General features: G+C 59.1%; 1 protein-coding gene across 7 annotated transcripts in view; it reads right to left on the bottom strand.

Annotated features, from left to right (window-relative positions):
- Positions 1-12,262, bottom strand: part of TSNARE1 (t-SNARE domain containing 1) — a 145,756-nt gene that overhangs the window by 92,965 nt on the left and 40,529 nt on the right. For 6 of the 7 annotated variants that reach the window (XM_041769294.1, XM_041769298.1, XM_041769297.1 and 3 more), the window contains exons 3-4: positions 9,410-9,559; positions 7,859-8,353 (exon numbers count right to left, since the gene is read on the bottom strand). In XM_041769294.1, coding sequence (XP_041625228.1) covers positions 7,859-8,353; positions 9,410-9,559 — 645 coding nt within the window. The remainder of the gene's footprint in view (positions 1-7,858; positions 8,354-9,409; positions 9,560-12,262) is intronic. The other variant, XM_041769296.1, reaches the window with a different exon arrangement.

Here is a 12,262-nt window from a genome sequence, read left to right as displayed (position 1 = left end):
GGGGAAGGAGGGGTGGCCAGCAGCACGGGAGGCAGAGGAGAAACAGAAGGAAGACAGAAGAGGTCACTGGGTCAGCAGCAGGGTCAGCTGTGGGTCCCGCAGCGGGACTCTCAGGTCAGGGGCGTGTGCCAGCCAACAGAAAACAGAAATTAAAACTAAAAAATAAGCCAACCTCTCCTGGAATAACAAAGCAGAGTCCCTGTCATAAGGGAGCAGGGCCCAGGAGCACCCTCCCCTGAGAACAGTGAAAACACCAAGAAACATGGGAAACAATGTTCTGATCATGGACGAGCCGGTGCAGCCCCGGAAGCCCCAGGAGAGGAGCCCCCCAGGCTGTTTCCTAGGAACAAGTCCAGACTACAGAGCTAGGTGGGCAGGCTGGAGTGGCCCCGGGGGTCGCTGGGGCCAGAGGTGGACCCTGGGGGCCTGGCAGGTGCAGCAGCTCCCTGCGGGCAGGAGCCAGAGGTGAGACCATGAGGCAGAAGGGGTTCCAGGAGCTCGAGGACACTGCCCCAATCCCCTGGTCTCTGGCCATACATGTCTGTGTCTGCATGGGGAGAGATGCCCCTCGGCCCAGGGAGTGGGGGCCACCTCCTTCCCCCCCCAGGGTCAGCATGAGCCGTGGAAGTCACACAGGAGGGGGACAGGAGTGGAGCAAGCACCCAGGCGTCCAGCTGTGACCACACAGTGCCACGCCTCAGGAGTGGGGGCAGTGAGTCCCCAGGCGGCAGCTACTCAAAGGTGCCCTGGATGATTTTTAACACGAGCCCTAGAAGATCACAGTGACCCACACACAAGCTTACTGCCCTGGGACAAAGTCTAAACCTCCTCAGGTAAAACAACCAAACCCAGCACCAAAGCACTCAAAATTCACGATGAAAACTTACTGGACATGTGAAGAAGCAGGACACGAGACCCCAACCGTAAGAAAAAACAGCCAACATAAAATCAGACCCAGAAACAACAGAAAGGACATAACAAGGGGAGAAAAGCATTCGCTGAAGCTGCAAAAGTGCTGAAGGACATAAAGGGGTGCGCCTACTGGGTAAGGACAGAGAGAACCCAAAGGGAGACATCCACAGCACGCTTCCACTGTGTGGGATCGGCCGCAGGTGCCGTGCTGCCGGGCAAAGGGGAATGCATCTGAGCAAAGCATGGGGGCCTCTGGGTGACACCCAGCAACCCGGCACACATAGAGCCACAAGACAGGAATGAAGAGAATTTCAAGAAAAGAGGACCAAAAGTATCCAAATTTTATGCAATCAAAAACTGAGAGCTCCATTAAGAATTTCATTAAGTACCAAGCAGAACAAATATTAAAATTAAGAGCCTAAGACATGGTTTTCAGAACTGCAGGAAGCCTGTGAAGAGGACACTTTCGAAGCAGCCAGAGGAGCACGTGCCCCCACGGAAGGAACCACGAGGGATGCTGCGCCTTCTGTAGGAGCCCTGGAAGCCAGGCCCAGACATGCCACAGTGACATCTGCGAAGTGCCAAGAGAAAGGGAAAAAAAAACCTTCAACCAGAATTTTATACCCAGTGGAAATATATTTCAAGAACAGAAGAAAAACAAAGATTTATTTTTTTTCAAAGATTTATTTTAGACAAAGAAGCTGACTCTGCCCCCACCAGCTGTGCACCCCAAGAAGCATTAAAAGAAGCTTGTCAGGTCAGAAAAAACAACAAAAGGAAATGTGGTTCTACATGGGAAGCCAGAGCCTGGGAGGGCAGGCGTAACGGCAAATAAAGACACCCGGTCTCATTTTGTATTTATCTCAGGGACCATCGATTATTAAAGTGAAAGCAGTAACGAGGCGCGGCCAGCAGTGTTGCACGGTCGCGATGGGGAAGCGGGAATCGGCTGTGTCACAGGCCAGGTGACAGAGCAGGACCTGAAGGCAGGCTGTTGGCAGCTCAGATGGATGTCAGAGGCTCGAAAGCATCTACTAAGATACAAAACAAGCAGGTATCACTGATAAGCCAAGAGCGGAGGCAAATGGAATGATAATACTCAATTACTCCAAAAAAAAAAAAAAAAAAAAAACGAAGGAGGAAAGAAAGGAAAAGAACGACAGGGAAATACAGACGGCAAACGGCAAACGGCAAGATGGGAAACTTAAATCTGAGCACACTGGCATTTGTGCTGACGACACGTGGCCTAAACCTGAGGCCCCAGCACAGGCCACGTGCGGCCACGGCTGCCACGCTGCAGGGCGCAGGTGCCGGAAGCTGTCACCACCTCAGCTCTCGTGGACGGTACCCCTGCCACCGTTCCAGTCAAGGCAGAGACGGTGAGGGGGGTCCAAAGCAAACTCCACGTACACGGAGTACGAGAAAAGCACTTCTTATGTAAAACCAGACACAGCATGTAAATCCAAGGGCTGGAAAATACGTCGTGCAAGCCCGTCGTCATAAGAAAGCTGGAGAGGCTACAGCAACATTTGAGATTTCAGAACAACGCAGGTAAGCCGAGATAAGACCAACAGGTTTACGGTGACAAAGGGGCCCTAAACATGCACGCTCCTAATACCACAGCTCGAGGATGTATGGAGCAGGGACTGACGGAAGTGGAAGGAGAAACAAACCACAGCGAGAGTCAGCAACACCCCCTCCCAGCAGTAAACAGAGCAGCAGACAGAAAACCAGCGAAGATGCCAAGACTTGACCACCACCATCGATCAACCTGACCTGAGTGACATTTACAGGACGCTCCCCCCAACAAGAGCCGATACACACGCTTGTCAAAAGCACACGGTACACGCACCAGGATCCACTGTGTTTCACAGAATACAGCAGGTCTCCAAATGTTCGTAACAGCTGCAATTAATACGAAAGATTCTCTGACCACAACAGAATTAAGCTAGAAGTTAGCAACAGAATGATTATCTGGAAACAGAAAGAATTATCTGAACTGTTACACATGCTCCTAAACAACCACTGCTCAAACAGAATATTACAAAGGAAATCAGAAAATACTTCTGAATGAATGAAAGAAAAACATAACCTATACAAAAGTGTTTAAATAAAGCGACGCACACAGGAAAAGGTATAGCAATAAACACTTACATGAGGGAAGAAGAAAGGTCTCAAGTCAACGATCTAAGAAAAGCAAATTAACCCCAGACCGAGGGAAAGGAAGGAAATAATAAAGATGAGCAAAAATCAATTAACTCGACAGTGGATAAATAGAGAAGATTAATGAAATCAAAATCTAGTTCTCTGAAACAATCAATAAAATTGAAAAACATACAGTCAGACTAGTCAAGTATGAAACAGAGAAACACAAATTAGCAATGTCGGAAATGAAGGAGCCGGTCTCACCGCCGACTGTGCGCGCTTCCAAACAATGCTGAGGAATGGCGCACACGATTTCACGGCAACAGACTTCACAGCTCTGATGAAATGGGTGAGCTCCTTGAAAACAGACAGATCAAAGCTCCTAGGAGAAGCAGCAGAGGCCTGGGCAGCGACACTGTAACATGTAGCCTGCGACACTGTAACATGTAGCCTGCGACACTGTAACATGTAACCCTCAACATGTAACAATGTAACACATAACCCCCTGAACAAACAGCAACATTAAAGAAACTGCTGGGCAGCCGGGGTGGCCCAGTGGTTTAGCGCCACCTTCAGCCCAGGGCTTGATCCTGGGGTCCCGAGATCGAGTCCCACGTCGGGCTCCCTGCATGGAGCCTGCTTCTGTCTCTGCCTGTGTCTCGGCATCTCTCTCTCCCTGTGTCTCTCATGAATAAATAAATAAAATCTTTAAAAAATAAAAAATAAAGAAACTGTAGTTTCAAATCTTCCCATGATGAAAATGCCAGCTCAGAGGCTTCCTTGGTGAACTCTGCCAATGTTTACAGGAAGAATAATATCAATGCTACACAAACTCTCTCAGAAAACACAGGAGGAGGACATAATTCCCAACTCGCTTCAAGACCTACTTTACAGTTGGGATAGTCAAGGTGGCTCGTCATTGTGTAAGCAGAGACCCAGGTGGCTGGGAACAAGTCCACCTCCCAATAAATGCAGCCACCAGGCTTTAGACAGAAGCATCCAGGTGGTTCAGTGTTTTCAATCAACGGTGATGAACAACTGCATATCCGCTGCACCCCGACCCCAAATTAACAGAGCTCAGACCAACTCCACGTGGATTAGACACTTAAATGTAAAATGTAAAACTATGAAACTTCAAAAAACAGGGGCGCCTGGGAGGCTCCATCAGTGAAGTGTCTGCCTTCAGCTCAGGTCATGACCTCTGGGTCCTGGGATCGAGCCCCACATTGGGGTCCCTCTCCCCAGTGGAGAGCCTGCTTCTCTCTCTCCCTCTGTCCCCCCACCCCCTGCTCGTTCTCTCTCTCATGTGAATAAAACCTAAAAAAAAAAAAAAAAAAACTTCAAATGACAGTAATTCTGGAAATTCGTAGTAGGCAAGAACTTTTTAGGTGGGATACAAGGAGAAACCCCAAAACAAAACATTGATAACATCGAAACCTAAAAAGCTTCAAAAAGACCCCATCGAGAAAAGACAAGGCAGCGCAGAGCCTGACAGGAGAGGTCTGCGGCACAGCTGTGCGACGGCCCGGAACCCAGGTGGGGACGGGTGGGAGCCACAGGGGCCGGCCCACCACCTGGTGTGGATGCCGACCACAGCAGAGGCCACACGCGGCCCGCGAGCACCCAGCGTCACCAGCCAGGATCCCCACCACCACGGGACGGCTAAAATCAAATCAACCGCAAGAGCGAGGGGCTACGGGAGGCAGGGTGTGCACAAGCCCCCGGCTCCTGTGGGAACCGAGGTGGGACAGCCACTTTGGAAACCAGTTAGGTAGTTTCCGAGAAAGTTACATATATCTATCCAACCCCCCGAAGAGTGACAACATCAGCCCACGCAAAGATTTTACCCAAATGTTCACAGGACCTTCACTCGGCCAAAAGCGGGCAACCAGACGCCATCCACCAGGGCGGACAAGACACAAACCGTGAAATGTGCGCTCCTGAGCCACGGGAAGACACGCCAACCGACCCCTGACACACGGCCGGTCCTCCACATGGGGGTCCACGTGCCTGGGAGTCCGGAGGCCTACCCCACGGCGACACAGAGCTAACTGCGGCTGCCTCGGGCCAGGGCGCGGCCTGGGCCCCCTCACCGAACCACTCGTGGATGCGCTGTATCGCTCGTAAGTTCACCTCCGTGAGCCATGTCCCAGGCCCCCAGCGAGGGGGTGAGGCCCGAGCACTCGCCCCCGCTTAGCCCCACTGCCCACGGCCCCCACACAGCCCTTCTTCCAGCTCCTGGACTCCCACCCTCCTGCCAGGCCCTGCCATCCTTTCCCACACACAACTACACGTACCAGAAACACCTGCTGAGCAAAGCAACACTCCTGGAAGGAGTCCGGGGAAGGCACCCCATTCTCCAGTCCTCCAGGACACACACCCCAGAAAGCACGGAGAAAACCCTTTAGACTCTTTTTCACGCCTCCTGAATGACTTCACTCACTCGGTTGAATAAAATAAAGTCAAATCAGCAGAACTTCTCTCGCTTTTCTCTGGGGGTCCTCGTCCCCACCCCTCTGCTTCCACTGTGAGCAGAGACAATGGGGCACTCCGACTCCGCAAGGCATCTCTGCGCAGGTGCACAGCCTTATCTGCCCGCTGCAGGAAGGGGACCCGAGGCTGCCAACGCACACTTGGCAATGCCTTCTGTCCGCCATGGGGCCCAGCTCCGTGCCTGCTCCAGCCACCTGCCCTCACTGCCCTGGGGCCCAGAGCAACTGCTGCAGTGGCCCCACCAGGAGTGAGGGAGGGGGAGGGGCAGGGGCAGAGAGAACCCCCTGGGAACTGACATCGCCCCCACTGCCCCACCAGGTGGGCCGGCCAGACGGCGGGCTCAGCAGCCTGAGCGGCCGACAGGGGAAGGACTGGGGTGTCGACTCAGGCCAGGCAGGATGAAGCTGAGCAGCAATACAGCGCCCCGAACACAGGGCAAGCAAGGGAGTCAGGGGACCTCTCCCGCCCAGAGCACACAGGCCCGGGCCAAACCCGGTGCCCCAGGGCGCTGGCTCTGCTGCCGAGGGGATGACAGCAGCGTCTCCTCATAGGCTACTGGGAGGCCGGGCACGACCGCAGCAGCCCATTCCCTGGACAGCACTGGCCACTTCCCCATACAGGATGTGGGGATGTGCACGCCCCACCGCAGACCGACCCCAGCGAGGACAGGTCCAAGCATGCTCAACAGCCTCCAGCAGCAAAGGACAAAACAAAGCCCCGTGGCCAGGGCATACACTCCCCTCACAGCCACCTCCCCAGGGGGACCTTGCACTTCTCACCTCTGAGTCGCTGCTGGCCCACCCGCCTCCCACCCCCACAGGCCCTGCTCACTTCCAGCTGAAGGACAGAGAGAGAACAGAGCTGAGGGACCGGTCCCCAGGGCCCCCTTCTGAGCCTGGTGCACACATCAGGGCTCCAAAATACAGAGAGCTACGCTTGGTGCACCTGATGGGAGAAACCCGGAGTCCCAGAGTGTAGCTGGAGCAGGATCATGTGGGGACCCCGCATCCAGCCCCAGGACCACCTCTGTGGCCTGGAGCAATCACTCAGAATTCAGCCACTCTAAGAGCCCACCTGAGCCACGGAGCTCAGTGTACAGGGTGCTCCATGGGCCTCCCTCGGTTACCCACCCAGGCTGGACCTCTGGCCCGGGGGCATCAGGGGACCCTGAACCACACGAGCACGAGGCAGAGAAAGGAAAAAGTGACAGCACGGGGATAATGCACTGCGGCATCGGGGGCCTCCTCCTTCCCCAACAGCAGGCCGCTGAGGGTGCCCAGAGGACAGGGCAAGAGGAGGCTGTGGGGCTGGGGGCGGGGGGGGTCTGGCCTGAATGCAGGCTCCCGGGCCAGGGCCCATGCTGAGGGCACGGGAGGAGCAGCCAGGGAAGGGCTGGGTACAGGGGGAGATGGGGGCAGCCCTGCATTCCAGGGGGATGACCCCACTGCAGGTGGGTCGGGAACGAGGAACAGCCAGGAACCTGCACCATGAAGGCTCCCTCCCCGGGTGGCAACTTGAAAATGCCAAGGCTGCTTCGGGCCACGGAGCGGCTAATCGTGCCCCTATGTGGGACCCGCCCCACGGAGCTCCCAGCACAGCACCCGGACATCAGGCCCCCAGCCCCTCGCCCACCGTGTCCAACGAGAAGTCACACCCCGCGGAGCAACAGTCCCCTGGGCAACAGCGTGGGGAAGGCCCACCTGAGCTCAGGTGACCCGACGCAGAAGGGCTGGCCCAGCCAGGACCGAGGCCTGTTCTGGATGTTAAACCAGCAACAGGGCCCGGGCTCCAACCGCGGCTCTCCCACCCAGGTCGTAGAAGCAGGAGGTCAGGAGGAGCGCTTATCTAGCAGCCAGGGTAAGAGCGCGGGATGCACAGGGCAAGGGAAGCAGCAGGCCGTCTCGGATAACACGCAGCAAGCACCATCTCGAAAACCTCGTATTTCAGATGCGTGTACACAGGACCCCGTGTAAGAGAATGTGTTTCTTCCTGTAGATCAAGGTCCAGAGGCAGGAAGCAGACGACCTTGAGAGCAGACCCGCGACTTGGTGCCCAGCTCCCCACTCCGCAGCCCGGCATGGGAGGGCAGGGACAAAGCGGCAGGGGCGCACGCTCACCTGAACGCCTGGATTCTTAGCAAGCGGTCCCCGTGCGGCCCGGCAGGTGCGGGCGTGAAGGAGCAGGAACCCCCGAGCCCCTGACAGTGGGAAGAGGAGGCAGCCGCGGCAGGGGGTGTCTGGGGCAGAGGGACGAGGGGGCCTAGGCCGCAGCGGGGCTCTGATGCTGCTGGCCAGGACCAGGAACTCACCTCGGGGAGGCTCCGGGTCGACACCCTCGGGGGACGGGGCCCGGCAGGAGAAGGTCTGGGCCACGGCCCGCTCCACGGGGGTGAGGGCCAGGGCTGGGGGCGCGCCGGGGCCAGGACCCACGCGGCGGAGGTCACCCAGCTTGCGCCGCACCACAGCGCGCAGGTCCCGCCACTTGTGCTTGAGGTCCCCGACGTCTCGGCGGCAGTAGCCCAGGGCGTTCACGGCCTGCAGGATGCGGCTCCACACGCGGTACCTGCGGGCGGGCTCTGCCCTCAGCAGCCCGCTGCCGAACAGCAGCTGGTGGTGCTTGCTGACCTTGGACACCAGCACCTCCGTCTCCTGCGGGCAGAAGTTGGGCTTCCTCTTCTTGGCGCGCGTGGCACCGGGCCCCGCCAGCCGGCCGTGGGCCCCGCCGGCGGAGTCCTTCCTCGGGGCGGCAGCAGGCGGTGAGGTGGGTTCCGGTGTCCCAAGGCCTTCGACGGCGACCCCTGGCCCTGGAAAGGCACCAAAAGGCAGGTGTTGAAGGCCCTGGGCCAGTGGGGTGGCAGCGGTGGCAGCGGCTCCCAGGCACCTCCTCTGTGGCTTCGACTTCAGTACATCACCACCTGCTCCGGCCACCGCCCCCTCCCTGCTGGGTGTCCAGAGGCCTGGGGACACGTCCCGGCCACAACGCCGCCTGACGAGGCACCATCCGCAAGGCACTTCGCAGCCGGCTATGGCGCCCATCTCCCCAGAGGGCCACAGCCGGCCCTGCCCAGCTGCCACCATCCGGAGCAAAGCAATGTCCATGGGAGAAGGCACTGGGCTGCTCCCAGACACCCCCCCAGGGGCAGCCTCCTCACCGAAACGCTCCACCGCCCCGGCCGAGAACCCCGGCCTCCCTGCCCAGTGCGAGAGCCCAGCACTCTGAGGGCAGGGGCAGGGGCAGGAAGGCGGGCAGGGCCCGAGGGCCTGGTGTGTACCTCCCACCCCTGCCCCCCGAGCCCCCACGGCCTCCCAGTCCTCAGGTCACAGAGCCCCTGGCTGGGCAGGCAAACAGCCAAGTCCCCGGGCCTCTGGCACTTGAAGCTTTGTCACCAGCCAGCCTGTGCTGCCGGGGTGCAGGGGCCTCTGTCGGGGCATGAGGGGCAGCCACCCCGTCAGACCACAGGCTTCCCAGACGGAGGGGAGAGCCCCCAGCCCTGCGCGCCCTGAGGGCAGCCGTGTGAGCCCCTGGGGAGCACTCAGCCCTCCCGTCGCCCCATCACCCGAAGGCTGGCTCTACAGAGGCCCAGAGCCAAGCACCCTGAGGCTCCCTCACCAGCCCCCCATGGGGACCACCCAGCCTCACCCCCGGAGCCCACGGGGGAGCCCACGCGGCCCTGACGCGCACGGTCATCACTCGACACCCCTCCCGCCACTGGCCCAGCCCCCACGCCGTCTGCCGTCCTTGGGAGGGGCATGGGGTGGAGGGTGTAGACCAACTGGAATCCTGCGGCAGCTCGCCCCCAACCCCGCCTGCTGGCCCCCCCTCCTCAGGGCTCCCGGACCCAGCACCCGAGTGGAAGTACCTCGCTTCCTGGCCCTCGGGCCTCTGGGCGTGCCCGCCGACCCCAGATCACCTTCCCCGTCCTCGCCCACACAGGGGTCCCGTGGGCTGCTCTCTGGCGACGGGCAGGGGAAATGGCGGATTCCGTACTCGGTCCAACATTTAGCGCACTCTACAGACAGCAAGGGACAGTCACAGTTACACCCAGCCTGCCCACAGAGCGGCTCAGGGCGCTGCCCGCAGAGCAAGGCCCCCAGGCAGGACAGCAGGTGCCCTCAGCCCTCCAAGCATCCATGCCAAGAAGCTCCATTCAGGCCCACCTCCTCCAAGAAGCCCTCCCAGACTGCCACACCCTCTGCAACAGCCGCTTTTGCTGAAGACCAGCACCAAGTTCAGAATTGTACGTGTTCCAGATCTTTCTTTAAATCACAACTATTCTAAAAGGTGACTCCAAACAAGGATGAAATCCCCTAGAGCGGAGCCTTCAGGTGTGGCCCACGGACCAGGTGAGGGCTCTGATGGCTGTTACCTGTCGGCGACAGAAAACGTGCAAAAAAGGACAGTATGGCCTGAGGGATGCTGGATGTTTATGACAATTCAAAATCACCACAGCAGCCAAGCAAGGAATCACTCTGCTCATTAAGCCATTGTTCCACGCCGCATCGGGAGTGAAAATAAAAATAAAAACCGGCCCTTCCTGACGCTCGGCTGCAGAGCCCAGGAGCAGCAGTGCGGGCACCTGTGCGGCCTCCTCCCAATACCTGGGCCCCACAGGTCCCGGCATGGGGTTGGGCCCCTGGGGGAGGACACTTGATTTTCTCCTCGATTATTCCCACTTATTCAGACACTTGCCGGACACGTTTTGCCAGAGTCGGTCAAACACCTTACAGCCCCTCAAAGACGGGCCTTTCAATCCCCGGCACCCGAGTCAGTGAGGGGGGTACATGCCAGAGCCCTGAGGCCGTGGCATCACCCTGTTCTCTCTGGAGCTCTCTGGAAGGGCAGCTTCCAGGGAGCGCACTCTAGGAGGTGACACACCCACAGCCACCCCGAAACCCAAGGACACGGACTGTCTGAGGCCCGTGCCAGCACGGGGCCCCCGGAGGGCAGCTCCTTCCCGGGAAAGGCCTCCGACTCATATGCCCCAGAGGAGGGACAGCAAAGGGCCCCTGTCCAGCCCATGCTCTGTGTCCCTCTGCGGGGGACCACAGCCCAGCATGACAGGGACAGAAGGGCCGCACCGTGGAGTGGGAGGGGCCTCAGAAGGCCATCTCGGCCATCCTCCTGCCTCCAGGCAGCAAGGACCCAAAGCCTGTAGGCAGCCCATGGGGCTCCCGGCCAGACCTGGGGGCTCCACCCCTCACACACAGAGCCTCCCTGCTCCAGGCAGGATGGAGGGGGACGGGCGGGGCGGCAGCCTCGCTTATTCTGGGGACGGAGGTTCCCACGCCACAGACAACGGCAACAAAGTGGGCTTCTGCCTCAGACTAAGAACCGTCCTAGCCATCCGGGGGGGCAGACATGGCCCTGGACAGTCCCAGCACGGTCTCCAGGCAGCCAGGGCGGATGCCCCACATCCAGGCATCTCTGTGGGTCTGGGGTCTGACCACGAGCCTCCACTACAGGGACCATCTCCCAACAGGGCACATCCTGTCACTCCCCCTCCTCCCGGACGACTTGGTGGGGAGCATTGGGACGGGCCCTCCCCCCAGACACCTGCACCAGGCTCCCTTGCAGACATACGTCCCCCCGGCCCAGCCACTCACCCAGACGAGGGTAAGGAACAGGCACAGCTGCCCAGGTACCTGGGTCACCATCTGCTGTGGAGCCCCCAGAACCCCTCGTGTGGGGGCAGGACACCCGGGGAGACCAGGGGCCCCAGCTGGCAGCCCACATCACTGCCCACACCACCACCTAATGACCCCCATGCCAGCATCAGGTCACCAAGTCCAGCCCCTGCCCACCTCCTCCTCCAGGAGGACCTCTCCTCCTCCAGACCCCCGTGGAGGGGCCGGTCTGGTCTGCCCTCCAAAATCACTTGAACTCTGAGGGGGGCCTGAGGCAACTATTGTTTGTTTCTGATTATTAAAATACACATAATTATGGAGAAAAGTTCAAATGCAACAATTATAAAGAAATGATAAAGGTCGTCTGCAGCCGCAGCGTTGGAGGCGAAAGCCGTTACCACGGGGCTAGGGGCCTTGCACAACTGGAAGACTCTGGACACAGCCTTGCTTCCTGCACACCGTGCACCTGTCACCACGTCGGACGCGTGTGGAGGTCACCAGCGATCTCCAAGATCTCCACGCTGATGCCTGCGTGACGGCCCATCTGGGCTATGCCTCCCCAGCCGCCTGCCTCAGCCACGTGGGGACAGCCTCTGTCTCTCGGTCCGCGGCCTCTCAGCTTCCCGCAGCCCAGGGAGGGCAGGGCCCCAGAGGGAAGGCAGCGGGTCCAGGAGCACGGGCGTACTGCCACGGCCCCGACCGTCCCTCGGGGCACCGGCAAGGCTCAGGCCCTCCCAGACACCGTGAGCAGCCCGTCCCTCCCGCCTCCTCCCAGCGCCGGCCCCTGGTATGAGGTTCGGAGGTCTTCCTTTGATTTATGGGAGTTCTTTATGTATTAATAATCCACCAGTTGGCTTTCTGCTGTGTTCCTGCTGCGATCCTACCACAAAGACGTTGCCCTAAGCTCCACATAATTACCTCCAGGGTGGCACGTACCCCACAGTGGTTGGCGCAGCGGGTCCCGGATGACAGCAGCCGCTCCTGCACAGGCCCGGATCTCTGCCCGGCCCTGCCATCCTGCCTGGCATGCCAGCCCCTCCCCGGGAGCCTGTCCAGGTCACCCCGTAGAGGAGGGGGTGAGGAACCAG

This window comes from Vulpes lagopus, chromosome 9 (assembly GCF_018345385.1).
Source record: "Vulpes lagopus strain Blue_001 chromosome 9, ASM1834538v1, whole genome shotgun sequence".
Lineage (NCBI taxonomy): Eukaryota > Metazoa > Chordata > Mammalia > Carnivora > Canidae > Vulpes > Vulpes lagopus.
This window is presented reverse-complemented; position numbering and strand designations above follow the sequence as displayed.